At 42.8% G+C, this 20754-nt stretch overlaps 1 protein-coding gene across 2 annotated transcripts in view; it reads right to left on the bottom strand.

The window, feature by feature from the left end:
* The window catches only part of cntln (centlein, centrosomal protein), an 88951-nt gene that overhangs the window by 51010 nt on the left and 17187 nt on the right, over nucleotides 1-20754 (bottom strand). For both annotated transcript variants that reach the window (XM_034230240.1, XM_034230241.1), the window contains exons 10-13: nucleotides 15638-15781; nucleotides 10064-10171; nucleotides 7300-7421; nucleotides 3006-3122 (exon numbers count right to left, since the gene is read on the bottom strand). In XM_034230240.1, coding sequence (XP_034086131.1) covers nucleotides 3006-3122; nucleotides 7300-7421; nucleotides 10064-10171; nucleotides 15638-15781 — 491 coding nt within the window. The remainder of the gene's footprint in view (nucleotides 1-3005; nucleotides 3123-7299; nucleotides 7422-10063; nucleotides 10172-15637; nucleotides 15782-20754) is intronic.

The following is a 20754-nucleotide window of genomic DNA, read 5'->3' as shown; positions in this document are numbered from 1 at the left end:
AATTAATGTAATGTTCTGGTGTCCAAAAGCTTTCAGATGCACATGCCGTGACATGAGAAGTTCTGTCTGTTTCTCAAACAAATTCAAAAATCTCCTCAGGCGATATCACAACCATTTATGGTGAGGAGTGACTTTCAAAAGTGAACGTTCTTTGACGTTCAAAAGTGAATAGTTTACAATGTCTCCAAGAAACACTCTGTTGCCATGACAGGTGCATGGTCGACAATACTCAGCCCCCCAACCCACAGATTTTCAGGGCAAGTCAGAGACAATAAGAAGCAAAAGGAGTCATTAGCCCCTAAGATAGGCGTACCCGTGCAACCATTACATTACATGTCACTTGTTAGACGCTTTTATCCAAAGCGACTTACATACTCAATACTGTGGACAATCCCCACAGGAGCCATTTGGGGTGAAGTGTCTTGCCCAAGGACCCAACGACATGCTGACTGCAGTGGGGTTTGAACCTGTGGACCCCCCTGATCCGAACACCAACGCTCAACCCACTGCACCACACGCCTCCACCACAACCACTGTACAAAGTAAATGCACTAGCCAAATAATATGCATATCAGCCAACCTGTATCGGCCAATCCTCATAACACAAGAAAGCATCCTTCTAATGTTTTTTTTTCATTTCCTTGAAAAATATTGTCAAGAAAAATGACTTTGATGCATACTGCATCCTGAATTCATTAGAGATGAGAGAGCCAGTGAATCAGCCGATAGAGCAGACGAACAGACCCTGTTCACCTTCTGGCTCAACCTCTTTTTCAAGTGCAGAGATGAGAGGGGGGCCTGGGCTTCATAACCTTCTTTAACACTGCGGGGACCCACTGTGCAGGACTTAGCCTAGCAATATTCATTCTGGTAAACGGTCATTTGGGCCTCAAGACAGTGTTTTAGAAATGCTTAATATGGCGGAGGTGATAGCGAGCATCTGTGCACAATATCATGACAATAAGGAAGAGCGAATGAGATTAAACAGAGACTCGCCTCGAAAAAACAGCCACACGGCATTTAAAGCTTAATAACAGGTCTTTATTTGGCCCTAAATTCTTCAGCTTCCAGGAGTTAATGAGCCATTAGTGGATCATTGCTAACACTTATCCAGCATAACCTTCACAAATACAAACATTAATGGAGTCAACAAAACAACAAGCAGCAACTGCTTTTCCACAAACCCCTGTTGTTGTTACACTGTTGGCCAAACGTTGCCTTTTCAGGGGTCTCTTAACAGAACTTTGCATTGCAGGGAAGTAAAGCTGTGTGATTAAGCTTTCTTTATCCATAGTCCCAAGAAACGCATCTGTTTCTGTTCCTTCTCCAACAACAGGTATGAACCAAACAGGAGTGGAATAGAGATGGGAAGTTTGCTTTTGCTTAGTTTAACACACTGAGCTGCATGAGTGCAGTTGGCTGCCCTGGAATGGAGATTTTTTTTCTAAAGTACGAGTTTAAAGACCCTAGCCAAGTTTACTTTGCACCAGCCACCCGGGTAAGGAGGGGCCCTGGGGGTGGGAGTGGAGGAGATGAGGTGGAGCTGCTCTGGGGAACATGAAGGGGATCAACACTAACCCCCGAGGACAGGCCAGTTCCCCCATCAGGAAAGAGGCCAGCCCTCACCATCCCTCGTGGTTTCCTTCACAGGTCACTTCCATGGACCCTACGTGTTCACTGTAGTCTGCTCACCCCCCCCCCCCCGCCCAAGACTTTTCAGTGCTCAACTCCGCTCGGCTGTAGTCGTGTCCGGGCAGGCAGACGAATGGACATCCCTTAACAGGCAGCAGCGGCGGCACCAGGGCTGCTAGCCTGTAATTAGCTCGGACAGCTCAGGCTTGGAGAGAGGCAGCCGGGCTATATCATAATGAGCTCAGCTGGGATTAGGAGGACAGGGCAGGGGGGTGAGCAGAGGGGAAAGCAGAAGAGGGGGGCAAGTACCAGAAATCTGGCCTCTGCCTACTGCAGCATCACAGAGGGCCGGAGGGAGGCGGCTGGGAAGACAAGTGGGAAGAGGGGAAAAGGAGGGTACAGAGGCGTAGGAAAGAGGAGTGATAGGTGAGGAGAGGTGAAGGCTAGGGGAGATAGGGGGGAGGAAGACTGTGGCTTTAGGCCAAGCTTTAGTAGCATCATAGAGGGTCAGCCTTAGATGTACGGTTACTGGGACTTCTTTAGATCAAACAAGACACTGGCTATACTACAGCCAGACACAGACTCAAACACAAAGACAAGAGGAAAGGAGGAGAGAAGGAAAAACTAACCAACAAGAGAGAATTTAAATGAAAAACATCACTTGCAAAAAGTCACTTTGTAAGAAAAACTCCCCTTTCTGAGTGGGTCCAGCAGGTTGAATTGAGGTAGGACTACTTGAAAGATATCACGTCAAAAGGTGGCAGCCTTCTGAGTTAGTTATTAATGGTTTACAGAAACATGCGTTACTCTCTTACTCAAACACACAGCTTACATCTCACACTCAGTCCTTGCCCTAGGGTTAGGGTTAGGGTTAGGGTTTAAAAACGCTGCTACTAAAATGTATACATTTAGCAGTTTGCAGGTTGGGTGGCTAATTTCTATGTATTTTTGAAGGTTGTGCTGTGTGACAGCTGTTGACCTAACATCACTACTAGGTCAACATTTGAGCTAATAACACTACCACAGATTACAGACTACTAAATTAAATAGGCTATAAAGTATCTTATTGACACTCACTTAGCAATAGGACCACAGTTTGGCATAAATGTTCCATTAAAAATGCAATTATTTCACAAAGACACAGCCAGGGATTCTGATAATGTGATTTTTCTTCCTGCACTTTTATGTGTGAATTTTTGGGCAGCCAATTTGACAAATGAGCGCAGAGTCTAATGATCTTGCTTTGGCCCCTGCTGGCTGGTAATGATGTGGAGGGCTAGGTGGATGCTGTGAAGTTGGGAAGGGCACACTCAAATGTTAACACCCAGAAAACAAGAAGGGACAGTGGGAAACTTTGACAGCAGGTGACTTACTTTTCAGTGCAAAGTTTCCTGTTCAGGTTTTTTAAGTAGGCCAGCTCATTCCACACTGCGTCACTGTTCTCCTGTCTGAGCTGCCACGGTTCTGCACGCTGCGTCCTTCCACCTGGCCTGGAGACAAAAGTACAAAATGTAGAGGCAAGCAAAAGCATACATGTAAATTGATCACTTATAGCACACACAAACATGTAAAGCAAACATACTAACAAGGGAAGATTGTTGGCGGTGTATATCATCTCGCTGCCTCTGGTCAATTCACAAGGGGTATCGAGGCCCCTTAGTCTCACTCTGCTTTAGTTATTCAGCCATCTTTAGCAGTATTCAAATGAGAGGCCTTGACTCTGACATTTCGGTGGCAAATCATGTTCACACGTATGCATGTTTGTTAAAGCCCAGGGCCCTGCCCGTGTGGCAGGGCGTCGGACCATTCCCTGTGTGCCATGCAAATGTAAATAATGGCGAAAAACACACACTCGCAAACGAGGTCATTCAAATGTCTACACCTCACTTATGAATACTTAATGACACTTTGTGCTCAGTGGCTGCCCCCTGCATTGAACTTGAACTCACACACACACACACACACACACACACACACACACACACACACACACACACACACACACACACACACACACACACACACACACACACACACACACACACACACACACACACACACACACACACACACACACACACACCACACACACACACACACACACACACACACACACACACACACACACACACACACACACACACACACACACACACACACACACACAATGTCTCTACAGGTGTCCACTGCATCCCTGTTCACATCGTCAATGAGTCATGACGCATTCAGTTCTAAACAGCCTTTCAAAAACACACATAATACCATTTTTGTCACCCTCAAACACATTCTACAGTTTTACTCAATCAATGAGCTAACGGTTTGGAAATGGATTGTGGGGTCCCTACTATTGCAAAGGGCTCTTTTCCCGTGGTCATTATTGTCAGTGCAGACACAGCCACGCTACGCTACTTAAACCCTAGTGCCCGGGAGTTGGAGGCTACTGAGGAAGAGCAAATGTTTTCATTTAATACCGCTAATGCCCCTGTAAGCAATTTAGAGCCCTTGAACTTCTTGGTAGTGTGTGTTCATGAGTGAATATGTGTGCTATCTGTGGGTTTAGGGTTAGTTTCCCAGAGTGAAAAACCTACTTAATAGATCATCTTGCTGTGTAGTCACAGAGATTGATACACTTTGCTCATTCTACAGCAAGCACACCCCGAGCCATCTTAAGACCGCCTAGAGCTGTAAAAGTACATGATATTTTACCCACAGCTCTGTTTCAATTCTCTCTCTGTGATTTTTAAATATGTAATGTATCAACTGCATTCCTTATGAAAGGTGTATGAAGCTTTATTAAGTCATGGTAAAGGTTTTTTAAGCGTTTTAATTTGTTTACAGTGGGCCTAAAAGCTGTTGAACACGAAACCATGAGAGAGCTATCTTCTTCAGGCCTCAGTGCTTCCTCCCCAATGGTATCCTAGTTTCCATTATTAAGCAGGAGGAAATAGAGAGAACTTTTCCACGCTGCTGCGGCTAATTGCTCCGATTCAGGGGGAATCTGTTTATGGGCGCAACTTTGATCAGAGTACGGATGCTTTAATAACCTTTAATTTTATTTGCTCACCCTCATCATCCCGAGTCTGATTAAAAAACTTTTTCCCTTCTCTAATATAAATACGAAGTTGGCTTTTTCCCCCTCTCCTTCATGCCATTTTGGGAAAATATCGTGGTAATGGTGAATGGCAGGGTGGTTTCACTGGGACTGGCTAACTGCGCACCACCTGCATGTTAATGAGCCAATGGACGCTACGTCTGCTTTTTGATTGGCTGATAGCTCTATCACGGGTGGGACTGGTTACTTATATTAGTGAAGTAATTCAGCAGCTGATATAAATCAACCCATTTTTTAATCCCTGATAATAAGAGTTAAAGATTGATATCTTGAGGGACATGACAAATAATTATGTCTAAGACCAATATATTTTTGTATATTATCTGAAGTATTTGTAAGTACAGGTGAGAAGGTATTCTTTACTTATGATGCAATCAATAGTTTTAAGACCTGCTGTTCATATAATCATGTGTTTACTTGTTCATGGTAGGAAAATCTTTTGAACCTTTGACTGTCTGTCCATCTTTTTGCAGTGCAGAACAATGCTTAATGACGATGATCCAAATGTCCAGCACCACATGGTATGTTTACTTTGTTTGAAAGAGAGAAAAAAGCAAAGAATCCTGTAAATATAAAAATAGGCAAGATTTTCTCAGGCTTCAGACACAAGCTCTTCTCTGTCTTGATGCAAGGCTATCCGTCTCTTAAATGTTGTACATCATCTTTTAACTTCAATAACAAGTGTTTCTATGTTTTTATTGTGTTATCTTCTAATGTCCTGAGTGTAAAGGTAACAGATCCAGGACACTGGCATAAGTGTGTGGGATGTAAGGGGGCAGGAACATCGTAGTCTTATCTTTTGGTCCTGCACACAAAAGAGGAACAAAAACGACCCCCCGCATCTTTCCAAAAAGGCAACAACACAGCATGGAAGCTACAGGGAAATCCCTAACAAGCTCGAAATGCAATGAGACTCGACGCCTATCCCCACTGACTTGTTAGGGCCCTGATTTCCCAGCACTAATGGGAGTATTTAAGTCATTTTCTATTGTCTCTCATTCAGGCTGGCATTACCCCAGTGGGTGTAACAGCTATTTAAGGATGGGGCTTAATGCCAAATGAATGCCAGGATCATAACATTGAGTGACTGGCTGGTGCCATGGAGGGCTCTGACTGAAAAGGGCAAAGCTGCTTATTGCATCAATTGTATGTCAAATCAGTAATCAAATACAAATACACTGACACTGATACAACTGGATTTGTAGGTCTTGGTAGCTTTCTACCCTTAACCCCATTGCCTTATCACATAAACACTTTTTTCCCTCACAAAATCAAGGCAGTCTTTGACCAAAGCATTTATTTCAATGCATAAAGCATTTTTTTGATAACCTGCAAAAACGTGGAACAGAAGCACATTTTGATGTAGACTCTGAGAGTTTTCTCTCTCTACATCTCTCCGTCTTTGTTCCCACTGTCTGAGACACATGCTGTTGAGCCGCGCTGAGCTGACATGAGCCGAGTCGAGCCCAGCACTGAACACGCTCCCTCACTCTCTTCACTTTCACACGGGCTCACATTGCACTGCTGTTTTCTTTAATTAACCCGGAGAGAAAACAGCTGACGGGGTCAACACTTAGCTCCCGTGCGGCCACCAAACATATGCACCTTTAGTTACATTTTTTTAAATTGACTCACTAATGCTGTTGGAGAAAAGAAACAGAAAAAGTGGGCAAAGACTGGTGGAGACAATAGAGAGGAAAGGCTTTCATGTTAATGACAGTTTCCAGCACATTTTCCGCTTTGTGTAAAAATCCTGTGGTTCCTGGTGAAGATAACAGGTTGAGGCAGGAAATGGACTTCGCCCCTCCTCAACTTCCCTCCTCCCTCCACAGGCCTTCTCAAACACCTTGCACCCCCCAGGACCAGACACCTCCAGCCTCTGGCTCTCACATCCTAATGAACGCTGAGGGAGAAGAGACGTAGAAGCGCACAAAACGTCCCAAATTGACTGGGCTTAAAACCTCAGAGCTTTTCAAAGGCAAAGGAAGGTATTTCTCCCACTTTCCCAAATCCAGCACTCAGGTCTTGTCAGACAACATGTGGAGAGCAATGAGTCCCTTAGACTATTTGTGAGTAGTTTCAGAGGGTTGTAGCATTTCACAAGGGCATTCAACATAAGGCAAGGTGAGTTATGTGCTTAGAAACGTCTCTCGCTGCCTGCTGCTGGGTGGAGCTGGAAGGCATCCAAGTTACTTTGTGTATGCATGCAGAGGGATTTTAGGCATTTACTACGTGCTCACCAATATGTCCATGTATTCTGGGAGATTATCAATCAATCACATATTATTATATATTTTAAGCCCAATATCAATTATATAATTTAATTGTACTAATATAATAACTAATACTAATACAAAAAGTGAACATAAATATATTAGTATCAGTCTAAATGTTAGAAAATATAATGTTTCTATATATATGAAAAGAAAATGAAGATGGATCCAAGTCGATGTCAACAGTCTTGCAGGTGCCGCAAAAAACAAACTGTATGTTGGGCCGAACCACAGCATAAGGCACATGTCACATTATTTAAGTCACTTTTGAACTGTACTTACAAGCCCTTTGATTTCTCCATCTCCTTCAGCTGCTCTCTGACGGTCTTGTAGTTGCTCTGAATCAGACCCAGGCGTTCACGGCGCTTATCGTGAGCCTTCCTCAGCTCTTCATTCTCCTCAATCTGTAACACACAGCGACAAGATATTTATTTCTCAAAAAGTTGTACATGTCAAATGGAACATAAATTAACTGAAATGCGGAGTAGGCCTCATTCACACCGGCACAGCAGTGTGGCAGGGAAGCTGAGAAAAGCCCCTCACCCTATACATATTTAAACTGGTGTACAGCTGAAACACCTTGACAGAAAGCAGCAGGTTCTTTTCCTCACCTTTCTCCCCGACAAGTGCTTCCACTCTCACCGGGCAACTGAGACATCATTAAGGGACGACATTTATACCACGAGTCAATGATGCCACAGAACACCGAGCAGACACAGACTCGAAACTCACTCACTGGAGTTACTAACTGATGACCAGCATGTGTTGTGTTGGAGGGGGCTGCAGCGGTGGGTTGTTGCTGACACTGTTGTTGACAGCTATTAAAACCCTGCAAGATTGGGCTCCGGCTTTAAAGAAGGAGTAAGGGAAGCAACATATAGATTTTTCTTGTCAGGGGCACCCCTCCTCCCCATCACACTGACCTTAACAGCGAGGGCGATGGAGAAAACACTTTCAAAAAGGCAGGACAAACAGGGGTGGAAAGAGAGCAAAGGCAGAGAGAAAGGCGTCGGATGAAAAAAGAAGGAAAAGGAAGAGAGAGAGCAGCGCAAAAGAGAAAGTGAAAGGAAGAGTGCAGGACAGGTTTCTGCTTGAGTGGCCAGGGCTGGGGAGAGTTGTCGAGCGCTTTCTGAAGGGAAGGAGCTTGTTTACTGCTGATATGACACGGCTGCCCTGCAGAGAGGGAAATGCGGGCCCTCAGCCCTGTTATTATTAACAAGGACAAAGAGAACAGGGAGAGCGCACAAACATTCACCGGACACACAACAGGTACACACACATACACACACACACACACACACACACACAATGTGACAAGTATGGATTTTTCCTGGTGCGGATTATTCACAGAGGACATCTGCAAGACATCCTCGGCCCCTTCAAGCTGCCCCCAACCTCTCAAAAACAAGGCTCTAATGAAAGGGGCCAGACCAGGGCAGTGTTAACGGGTGGAACTAGGAGCTGGGGGAGGACACAGAAGAGTTGAGGCTGACTGATGGAGGGGTGGAGGGAGGGCAGGATGGAGCAAGTGGCAGGGCATTAGCCACATCATGGCTTCCCAGGCTCCTTACAGCGCTTCCCCTGGGCAGCCCAGTTCTGGTCATCAGGCCACAGACCCTTGCCCACAGATCAATACACCCCCTTACTCAGCCAGCATACACATCTGTGGACGTTCTCAAGCTGAAAAATAATTACACAGCAACAGCTACTGTTTACTTGAAAGTGTGCGGAAGAGAAAAAAGAGGCCATTATTATGAGAATTGTTTGTTTGTCTGCTGCAGTTAGACGCTAAGGTCAAAATGTCAATGGTACAGGCTGGTGTACCCAATTTGAAAGGCAGTCTTTTGGAAAGAATTGGAAAGGATCAAGTGGAGAACGTCGAACTGGACTGAGTGATGAACTGTAGTCGCAGATGTAGCTGATGGAGGTCATTTTGCTCAATGCCAGATCAAAGCAAAGGACGTAACCACTACATCACACTCTGAACTTATGCTTTTATTCATGTGGCCACTGATGTTAGATGCCAATCACAGACTTCCAGTGCATACCTTTGCTAAATACCCCTCAACTGGGAGACACATAAATGGCACCATTAACTAAGACAGTCATGCGTGTGGGCTGAATCCACACTGAGCATTAACGTCCGACTAGGTGTCTGCCAGTGATGTAATTCAGACACTCCAGATCTGACAAGAAAATGGTGCCTAATGTGTTTCTGGGATTGTGTTCAAAGGGAGATGACCTCTGCATAATCACTCACTCACTCACTCACTCACTCACTCACTCACTCACTGGTCAGCCTGCAAGATGGAAAGGAGAAAGAAAGGAGCAAAGCTTCTTGGTAAAGTCAAATTAAACGAGGTTTGTGTCAGTGGAATAGATACTATTCCGATATATAATAAGAGAAAGTTAGGGTATTTTTCTTGCATTTAACTGGAACATGGGAATGAAGAATAATGGGAGAAAGACGTCATAGATCATGTGAAGGTTAAAGGACCAATAAAGCTGATTCGTTTAAGGTGAAGGAAAAAAATGCTTTCTCCACCAGAGCAGCTCCTCTCCTGCTGCTTCACTGCCCACGCACGCTCCGTTTGTGAGTGGAAACATACGTATTTGTGTGTGAAAGACACTATAAGAGAAGGTCATGGAGGAGGCAGTGGCAGCGGCAGTGCAATTGAACCCTTTGGAGACGGTGACTGTGACAGTGCTGCACACCTTTGAACAGCGCAGCATCTGATAGCAGCAATCATATGTAAGATAGTGGAGGGCCGGCGCAACAAGCAGTGTCTGTGTATTTCTCCACACTATCAGCTGGACACCACTATGTCATTGAATGTGCCCAATTCAGCAAACAATCCCTTCTGGTAAGTCACTGGAATTTGGGGGAAACGGTGATATTACGACCAACGAATGATGATTGTAGGCTGCAGGAATCAAAAGACATAAAGTTAGAAGGACTGTAAAGAAGAGTAGGGGATACATTGATTAAAGCTGATGAGAGAAAAGGAAAATATATTAGGAGTATTCGTCCCTCTAAGCTAGTTACCTTCAATTGCAGCAGCTCCTCAAGGTCTTGAATCCTCTGTTCCGCCCCTCTTCCCAACTCCACACTGCTGGCTGGGGACAGAGACCTGGATCGCTGCACTGGTGCACCCTGGGATAGGTAGGCAAAGAAGCACTGGGGTGAGAACTTGAGCACACTTCACTTACGGGCACAGAGCCATGCAACAATTAACATCTGCAGAAAACACTGAGTGAATGCCAATAATGGAATCATTCATGTTCATTCCATACCCCTCTCACCTTAGGGGTAAGACATGCACATTGTCTCCGTCGGTACACACATATGCACACAAACAAACACGCTATCAGAGGAATAAAGCAAGCTGGCTGGAGCAGCAGTCAGCAGAAGCTGAAGGGAGGAGGTTCAGATCTGTGTGTGTGAGTATGTGTGTGTTTGGAAGTGGGAGAGCGGCAAAGGTTTCTCCCTGCGACTGGCTAATGAGTATGTTCATATCCATTTACATTGTTTCTTTGACAATAATGATGTCCCATTAGGGGAGACTAAAGGGGCTATAGATTCCAGAATGTGCTGGGCTTCATTACAAGAGGTGGGCAGGGAGGCCGCTCTAATTGCTCTACCAGGGGCCTCCAGGTTACACTTGATAGGACAACTGGAAGAGCCGCCATTTGGGGGGGGCGGTTTGCTATCCAGCCTGTTCTGTAGAAATAAATAAAGGAGTGCTGGGGCTGCGCTGGAGAAAAAGCAGTGGGAACAATATGCTAGTGGATATGAATATGGGAGGAGAGGAGGCCCCCCGCGGTGCCAGGCAGGGCTGACCAGATGGCAGGGTAAAATATGCAATGCCACTAAACGTACAACAGTCCTTGGGCTGGAGTGGTTGAGGAATGAGGAGGGTTATGATAGGACGGTGGATCAATAAGCTCCCATCCGGGAAAAATGTGTTCCGATGGCTGCTGAAGCATTCTGTTGTTTAGAGTTACTTAGTAGTAGAAACAGCAAGAGTATTTAAATAATACAGCATTCATTTAAATGTTTTAATGATAATAAAGCAAGTAACTATGCATATGATATGATATAACTTGAACTCTCTTTCAATAGAGTAAGAGAAACATTTTATTTTTGTTGACGGTGCAGTGAAACAAACTGTAAGGATTTATATCAAGTTGTTTAAGAGGAAAGAAGACAGTCAACAATGTTGTCCGACCCCCATTATGTAAAATGCATTTAACCAATGGCTTATGTCTCCTTAATCACGTCTCCTCTGTATCCTTTTTTTATAGTATATTTTCCATGGGTATCAAATTTGAATCCTTCACGGGAGAGGCAAACCCTGTCCTAACAATGAAAACAATCAAGGACATAATTGCCTTAATGTCTATAGAAAATACCGGGCAAAATTGGGGTTGATATTATCAGCATAAATAAGGGTTCCAACGATACTTCATTCATATTTATGTCCCTTGTCTAGCAAAATGTTTAATCTCCTTTAATCCCTATTAATAAATGTGTTGACTAATTTGCATTTGACAAAAATGGATGAAAAAAAAAGTATGCAAGTGTGTTTGGGAATGTGCCCTAGAGCTACAGTTGACTTCAGTGACCTGGTGTGCCCGGTTCTGCTATCATGCCTGCATGGGAGCCAACCATGTGTTCTAACTCAGCCTTAATGACTCTATGCAACTAATTAGCAGATTGATCTGCATATTCCTGATGAGTGGCAGGCCAACTGGCTTAGCCTGTATGTGCATGGGGGACACTGAGAGGCCAAAAGGGGAATCCAAATCAAGTGAAAGCCCTAAACTAGTAGCAGTGAAGACGACTAACTATAAAGTATGACCTGAATGGAGGATTCATTCTAATTAGGGTTTTGGTGGATTTATTTTAGCTGAATATTCCATCAAGAAACTGCTGTTTAATTTTGACAAATGCCTGAGATATGGTGCAGATGTTCTCTCTGGTCCAGTTGGACTAGGGGTGCAACAACTAATCGACTTAATTGATTAAAATCGATTACCAAATTAGTTGCCAGTCGTCGATTCGTTGGTGACGTCATCACGTGTGTTTTACGCGCCGTTAAGCTCCAACGTTATTGGTCTTTTTATCGGTACTGGAGACATTTAAAAAATATATGTCATGTATTATTGCTTCAAAAACATTATATCGCAGTCTTAGTTTCGCCAACTAGTTTCTAATATGCAAAAAGAAAAACAAATGCGTCTATGATGTATTTTCGATCAGACGAGATCTCTCTCTCTCCCCCGTCTGTGTGCGAGGGGGCGGGGCAGTTTACACACACACGGAGGAGATGGCGGAGAGAACGCGTTCCGAGGTGTGGTTAAACTTTACCCGTCTCGATGTGGACAATGCTCGTTGCCAAAAGTGCAATAAGAGTTTAGCATGTAAGGGCGGTAACACGAGCAATTTGTCTAAACATTTAGCAAAAGTGCTCCACATTCAGACGGAGGAATGCACCGGGTTCCACTGTCTCTCTAGTAGCTCTCTATCCCCATCCACGAGTAACGTTTCCACGTCAGGTGTTATGTATGCTAGCAGCAACACACGGAGTTAATTCAATTATACAAACATGGGTTAATGATTAGAGGTAACTGAGGTATTTAGTTTGTTAAAGTTTCAGCTATTCTGTTTACAGTTCTGTCATCACATTATTTAATACGATTTGTTAAAACATTGTTGTTTCTTTTGATGTGAAATATTATGTATTTAATTAAAATAAAAAGCAATGTTAATTTTGTTCAAAATGTGTTTAGTTAATTTAATAATATATGTATTTTTGAATCAAGTATTCATCTTTATTGTCTTCATTGTTAGTTTCCACATGCCTAAAACAACCTCAAGCTACATCTAAAAGTTGATGGCTAAATAAGAGCGTTTGAGAAATTGTGCAAGGCATAATAGTCCGAATAGTCGAATAATCGTTTCATTAATCGATAGATTAATCGATTATCAAATTAGTCGTTTGTTCAAATCAAATCAAGTTTTATTTATATAGCACATTTATAAACGATTTTTGGTCGAGCCAAAGTGCTGTAGGCTACATATAATAAAAATAGCCTACAGTAGAGACACTTTACAGCAAATACAACAGCACAGATTGTTCAGAATATCAGTATTAGAAAAAGAGAAAGTTTGTTGCAGCCCTAAGTTGGACGCCTGTCTGCTACACTAGACACATGAATGCTTTCTGTCTGTGTTGGAAGCTCTATGTTGTGACACTGTTGTTAATGTTCTACAAGACAGGCCTGAAAGATAACAAGCTGAGAACACAAGGCACAGAAAAACGCGCCCGCTCTCTACCTCCGCTCGGCAGCTGCTTGGCGGCCATGACCTGACCTGTGCATCGCACCCTGTAATGGCTCTGCAAACACGAGAGTGCAACGCTGATGGAAGGGAGGGGGGCATACAGTAAGAGGGAAATGAGGAGAGGCCCAAATCTAAACAGAGTATCTATGCAAGCAACAGTAATACACTTTCTGAGGGGTCAGTGTCACTGGCTGAGGAGCAAAGAAGACACATTTCATCTGCTGCCTCCTCCCTCGTCCAGCCTCTCGCTCCATCTACCAGAGAGAGGGGTCACTGTCATCAATGGGCTTCTTTATCATTGCAAAAGCGCCATGAGTGCGTCTGGAGCTCTAAAAGCTGAACTTTTTCAGCTTATAGGTCGAAGAGGAATGTTGATGACCAGTCGAGGATAAGACGCATACATACATAGAGAGACAGACTTCTAAGTGTAAAAACATACATATACACAAAGCTTATGTTCTCCAACATCTTTGAAAAGGAGCACAAACTCTACTTATGTGGCACCATTCCAAATGGGTTTGAATGTACGAAATACAAATGAATGTAACTTTTATTAATCACTGAGGTTTTAACAATTGTTCTATGTAGAACATTGCTAGTTATGTACCCCTGTGAACTGATCGTCGCCTCGGCCAATAATCACATTTCACTTTCGGTACTTACTAAAAACAGCTGCATGTGGTGTCCTAGGTGGAAGCGGTGGGCTGCACAGAAGGCTCATCTCATCAGCTTTTGACCTTGTAGACTGGTATTATTGTTTAAATGGAGGGTAATGAAGCATAACAGGTTTATGGCCTCTTAGGAGCAACTACATATTTGGATATTACCCAACCAATAGCGACAACTACTCAAGATGCTCACTTTATTTTACAACGTTAAAAGGTCGAAAAGGATTTCTGGAGTTGACATGATACCTAAAGCTAAGGTTTTACAAGTGGTTTGACTGTGTAGAGAGAGCATTAGGTATTGTCTGTAGCCGGTGGCTGCTTAAATAAAGAGTGTTAGTCCACTCCTCCTGTAGCAGCCTTAGAAGCATAGCTGCTTTATAATCATCACTCAGGGAGAAAAGCAAAAAGTGTTCAGAATGAAAAAGAACCTGAACTATGGAAACTGAATCTAAAATCAGATCTTAAACATGAATTTACTTTTTATTAGAAGTTATTTAATGTAAGGCTTTTCCTTCTATTTTTCATTTGAAATGATATTGTACAAAACTGAATTACTGAATAAAATAAAGATATTGATTTGAACAAATACATGTTTTAGTTCAGGGTTCCATGGGAGCAGCATATAGATAGATTTGCAATGTTGATTCAATCCCTGCTGACCCTCTCTCTATATGGCCAAGCTTCTGTTTTTATGAACAGGAACGGCAGATTTTAAAATCCATTTGTAAATGTATGTACGCCACACATGTGTGTTTATGTGGTAAGGGTCAGGAGCAAGAATAACTAGTTTTATTGGGGTGCACACATTGGTATAACACACTGATTCACATGTTAAAGCAATCAGAATATGATCCATGTTTTGATTCGTCGAATAAAGTATCAAAAATGTTTTGTGTAGAAAATAGTCCCACTCTAATTTAAAGTATTGGCAGAACAATCCAAAAACAATAAATAGTAGGTGCATCAAAACAGACAGATTGTGTGTGTGTGTGTGTGTGTGTGTGTGTGTGTGTGTGTGTGTGTGTGTGTGTGTGTCCTAGGGCGCACATCACAGAGTATCCCAAAAATGGAAGCGCATCAAATCATGTCAATACTGTTTATGTATTTTGTGCAATATAAATACATTACATGTATAAACTGCCTGAACCAAAGCACCTCCAATAAGGCTTTAATGAGGACAGCTGTATAAATCAAACAATGTGTCTCCAGGCCAGCTTTTAAAGTGAGTGAGGCCATCTAGAAACATGTCCTGCCAAACTTATGAGTCGAATACAGAGAAGATCAAAAGCTTCTTTCTTGTTCATAATGTACTGTTGAAGCGGTAAATTAGCCAGTGCCTGAGCCCAAGGCATGCGTGAAACCAGTTGCACACGCCGGCCCACTCACAGTAGGAGGGGCGTGTGTGTGTGTGTTGAGGAGTTCAGGACAAAGGTTCGCAGAAGCAGAGTCTGATAAATCACATGATTCTCAACAGACCATTTCCTTCATATCTCTTCTCTATGGCTTTGATCTAATCTGTGCAAAGTGGTAATGGTAGTGTGGGGCTGTAAGCTGCTCACCCACGTGCTGCCTCTGACATAATTGGCAGTACCGGGTGCAAACCTACCTGCTGTCCTCTGACGGAGATGGTGGATCTCCGATGAAGGGTCTTATCCTCTGGCCTGGGATCTGAGCCTAGGGTGGGGGTCCGGTCAGCGCTAGTCGGGCTAGACCTCTGAGCTGCAGCATCAGCTTCCTCCGACACCACCGCCTGTAACAACAGAGACAGGGCATGTTTGTTTGGGTTTTTAAGTAAGAAAAACAGGCTGGTTAGTGCAGAAAACAACGGGAAATGGATAAAAACTAGTTGCAAATCCAGAGTTGTAGTGAATTGGTTTGCTTCAAGATAACTAGTGGCATTGCTTACCGATCGATTTGAATTTGCACGTGTTTATATGAGTGTTGGTGTGTATGATTGATATAAGAGTTATTTTAAGCTTTAAGATTGTTTTAAATATGTTCAACATGTGTCATATTCAAAATGGATATTGTTCTGATGAAGAAACAAAAAAGTTATTTTTAAAAATGCAGTAGTTCCAGTTTAACCACAACCTTGATAAAACAAAGGAATACGTCTAGCTGATTCTTAGCCAATATTCACGGTCAAATGTTTTTTTGGCTGTTGAAATCCAAACCAAACTGTGAAGACATTCAGTAACTTCTTTGCTCATATCATAATGGGAAATGAGGTAGTTTCTTATATTTTAAGTTAATAAGACGAAACAACGAAACCAGGAAAACATTTGGTTAAACAGATGAAACCAAATTAAGGAAAATGCTTTTTTCGTTTTTAGTAGTTTAAAAGATTTCCAAATGACATTTTAATATACCAGCGTCAAGACCCAGATGTGTCATGTGGCAGTGGGACAACTATCTCTCAGCTCCAGCTTTGTGAGTGCTATCATGGCCAGTCCATTTATCAGTGTCTTTATGCCGGTGTCTAGCAGCATCTGCACACAGCAGGGATTACCTAAACGTACTGAAGGGGACCAGGAGAAAGAGGGCCCACCGACACAGGAGTAGGTGTGATGCACATACAACCACACACATGTACATTCCTATAATGCAAATGTGCAGGTATTGATTTTGTTTTGCCCATGTCACTTAAATGTGACAATCTATAGTTACACTTTTGCTCCTGCTAGTATGAACAGTTCAAGCAGCCCTTTATCGTGATCTGTGAACAGTACCAAGACTTTAATTGACAGAATGCATTCTACGAGACACACACACACACACACACACACACACTATCAAAGAGCATGTTTTGTAGACTTTCTATAAGCTTTGTTGATGCCTTTATCTTGAAGTGAACACTTTCTAACTCACATCACCTTCCTGTATAAATTCTCACCTTTCGTTTTTTAAGTTCTTGATAAAAAGGTGCGAAACACAAAGAAACAGCCTCACCTGCTGCTTTCAACAACACGTCTACTGAACACATCAAATCAAAGCCTTTTGACAAATAGAGCCATTCGATACTGTGAAGTACTTGAAGGCCAGGTAGCGAAGAAAAGCGCACAGGATGTCATCACCTTTATTCCAACGAGTCCTGATTGCATTATCAGAAACCTGGCATCTGGGCGTGACCTTGTTAACTGCCAGGGTAATCAACTTTAACCAAAGGGGAGGAGAGGGGATGATAAATTATTAGTGAGGAAGATTTTGTTCATGTTTTATTAAATTGGCCTGTCAAAGGGGGTTGGTCAAATTATCTGGGGCCTCGTTTATTGGAGGCCGGCCATATTGGCGCATCTGTTACAATTATTTATAATTTCCAGGCAGTCAGGAGGACGGACTGGGTTTTTCGGCATCAGCCACATAAAGCAATTTAGAAATTAACTGATGCGGGAGTGTTGGAGTTGTTTGCCTCTCAATCCCATCCTGGTTTTTATCCAGCAAAAAAACAAAACAGGGAAACTGTAAGACAGTAAAGATGCAAAAGGGAAACATACTTCAGGCAGCTTACTGAAAGCAATGGAATACGATTTAAAGAGAAGGAGAGAGTGTGCAGGTGCACGGGAAAAAGAGCAAGAGATTGTGAGGAGGCTGAGGGAGGGAGGGGGAAAAAAGAGAAAAGCCGGTCTTGGTAATTACTGAACACGATTAGGTTCTTGGGGGAACTTGTCTGGCACTGGCGGCCCTCGCTGCTGAGGATGCGGCAGGCAGGACCATATGGAGGGAGGCTTGTGATTGTGCTCCCTGAAGCTCGTGACCCGTCTGCTGCCGAGCCCTTGAGCTGAATGTGAAATGAGACTTGCCAGGCCTAATGTTCTACACATGCACCATTTATGCCACAAAACAAATCTGATCACTGTTAATTATGGAGCAGCTATAATCAGGAGGGGCCCCGCCACACACAGACAGACAGACAGAAACACACACACACACACGACTCCATGAATATACAAATACACGAGACACTGTTTGTGATTGGATAGGCTTCACAAGGTGCGTGCCCCCCCCCCCCCCCACCAGGACAGGTGCACTTGGTATTCAACATGGTGATTCTTCAAAGAATGTGTGTGTGTGCATATATGGATGTGTGTTAACGGGGACTTTACAGTGAGTAGGATGGAAGGTGCGTGTGTGTTTTTGCGTGTAAGTACACAGTCCTCCCACACAGTCTGTTTGACCCGAGTGTATGTGCCTGAGTGAGGGAGTGCATGTATCTGCAGCGGCACATGGCTGTGCTTCATTAATGAGGCGGGCTGCGCTACAGAGGTTCTCATCTAATGAGAGCAGTTGAGCTGGTAAAACACACCACTGGAGTCCATGCCATTAGTGTGTCTCTGGCCCTGGACATGGCCCAGCTCCAAACACACCCTCATACACAAACTGATGTCGACAACCCTGATAACGCACTCAGCATACACAAGATGAGCGGATGACAAAAATAGCATTATAAGTCATGAAACATTTATCAGACTATAATTCTTGAGCATCAGTTGAATTTATAACCTTTGCACAATGTTTTTAGATGGAAAGGATGAGTGATGGGTCTGAAGAGAGAAGGCGTATGTTAATACAAGCAGCAGGTTGCACTACATTTTTAACATACTCCTAGGGAGGTCCTGACAGTTGAGCTAAAGGAGTGCCGTTCCAGATGGGAAAAAACTGAGGAGCAGACAGTCAAAACAAGACCCATGTGAAAGACAATTCAAACATATCTGACTTATACAAGCTCTCCATCACATTTTACTGAAACATCGCCAGAAAAGTAACCTCCATCTTTGCTCTGTACTGTGCTTTTCTGTATACCAACACACACACATTAAGAACCCTCTGGCTGCCTCCATTCTGTTTGTTAAGATGTCGGTTTTAATAATTAATTTCCACGTTTCTTTGTAGCATTAAGCTTTCACTTGATGGTTGCCATTAATGATGATGATGATCAAAGGAAACGCCTCACCTAAGCCAAACGTGACCCCGCAAAATGGTGGGTGTATTTACGTGCGGATGTGTGTGTGCAACTAGCACTTTAATTATACATCTAAAAGCATTTAGATTGGCTAACATAAATAACAAGCCAGAAGCAAATGTTAAAAAAAAAACATCTCATCAAGCTATGGGAAATGCACCATGTGGGCTTCTTTCAATTTATAAAGAAGGAGAACACCTTGGGAAATGTATCCGTGCTTTAGGTTCAGCTTATAAACACATATAAGGGACTTGTGCTAGTAACATTTGATGGTAAAAACATTAGTGAAAAAACAAGGATGTGCATGAATCCACCACTCTTCCCGGAAGGCCGACGTAAACAAAGGGGGGTGTCCTTAATAAAAGGTCATATGAGTGTGTTTAATATAGCAGTAATAGCACAGGTGTTACTAATAATATTAATGATTGTTCTTTTCAGCGGTCCTAGTGATAGTAGGACCCCGGAACTGATGCACTTTCATCGTGATATTACACCTGTGCTTTTTGTACTGTGATATGTCCACATGTTATCAGGGAAAAATACTTATTGTACATGAAAACAAGTTTAAAAGATGCAGGGGCTTCTTTCTCATATTCATATGAAACTTTTCTGGAGTGATGGAACATGCCTCATTTTCCCTTTCCAATGCTGATGAGAGGATAACCAGCGCTTTGAATGACTGCCCACACAATTAACACCTTACCACTCATTTACTGTGCTGGAGGTTCCAGAAAGCCTGAGGTCTGCTATGGATTCTAATGTTGGTCTTTAATCACCGCACAGACCTGACAATAGCCAAACAACTATACATACGATCATGCAGTTAGGGAGATAGTTGCTAATGATTACATGTTCACTTTTGCTATTTCTCTGTCCACTAATGAGGACTCTCTTTTCTGAGTCTAGATTGTGATGGTGACCACCCAACCTGGCAACCCGAACCTCTCCAACCTGGCAGTTAGTTCAGACTGCATGGTGTTGTGCGTGGGGGTCATGATGATCAGCCAGGCCCTCCAGCTAGGAGATCAGGGCAGGGGGCCATCTGCAGTCTGACTTTATGGAGATATCCCACTGTTTTCAATAAACACACACTCGTACACGATACAGAACACTTCCGAAAAAAAGCTGATATGTTTACTGAACAAACATTTGTTGTCATTGTAAATTAAGAACACTAAGCACTCTTAGGTTCCAGCTTTTTCAATAATACTTCAACATATAAATGTATCAAAGTTTACAAACTGTAATGGGCATTTTACATATTTTTCTAGCCGTTATGTTTTTATACTAAATGACAAATAGTTAATTGACAATACAAATGATCATTAGTTAAGAGCTAGGTACAAGACATGTTATGTGTTGCTAGGGAGAGCTTAGGGCACTAAGGGTTTTCAGAATAATGTGTTAACAATTACAATATTATTAAGGTAACTATATAAAAAATATCATTATAATGCAATTAGTCTAATTCATCTAAGTTGGTTTATTTTGTTTTTTGGCAAATTCATATTTAAATAGTTACCACAACTGCACACAAATCAATGCTGGATTAGTTATACACTATTATAGTATGTGTACTAAAAACATGATATCAATATTTCCTCTTTTTACATATCATCAATATAATTCTTCGCCAACACCGGTAGTGGAGCTGAAACTTTTCTTTTAGATTTAGATTTTTCATTCAGTGCCGACTCTGCAGGTTAATGTAAATTGGAGGGAGCAGAATCCCAAGTCTACACATTGTTCATGTTTAAGTCTTT

Source organism: Gymnodraco acuticeps, unplaced genomic scaffold (genome assembly GCF_902827175.1).
Source record: "Gymnodraco acuticeps unplaced genomic scaffold, fGymAcu1.1, whole genome shotgun sequence".
NCBI classification, from domain to species: Eukaryota; Metazoa; Chordata; class Actinopteri; order Perciformes; family Bathydraconidae; genus Gymnodraco; species Gymnodraco acuticeps.
The sequence above is the reverse complement of the archived record's forward strand: the minus strand, read 5'-3'. Positions and strand labels throughout refer to the sequence as shown.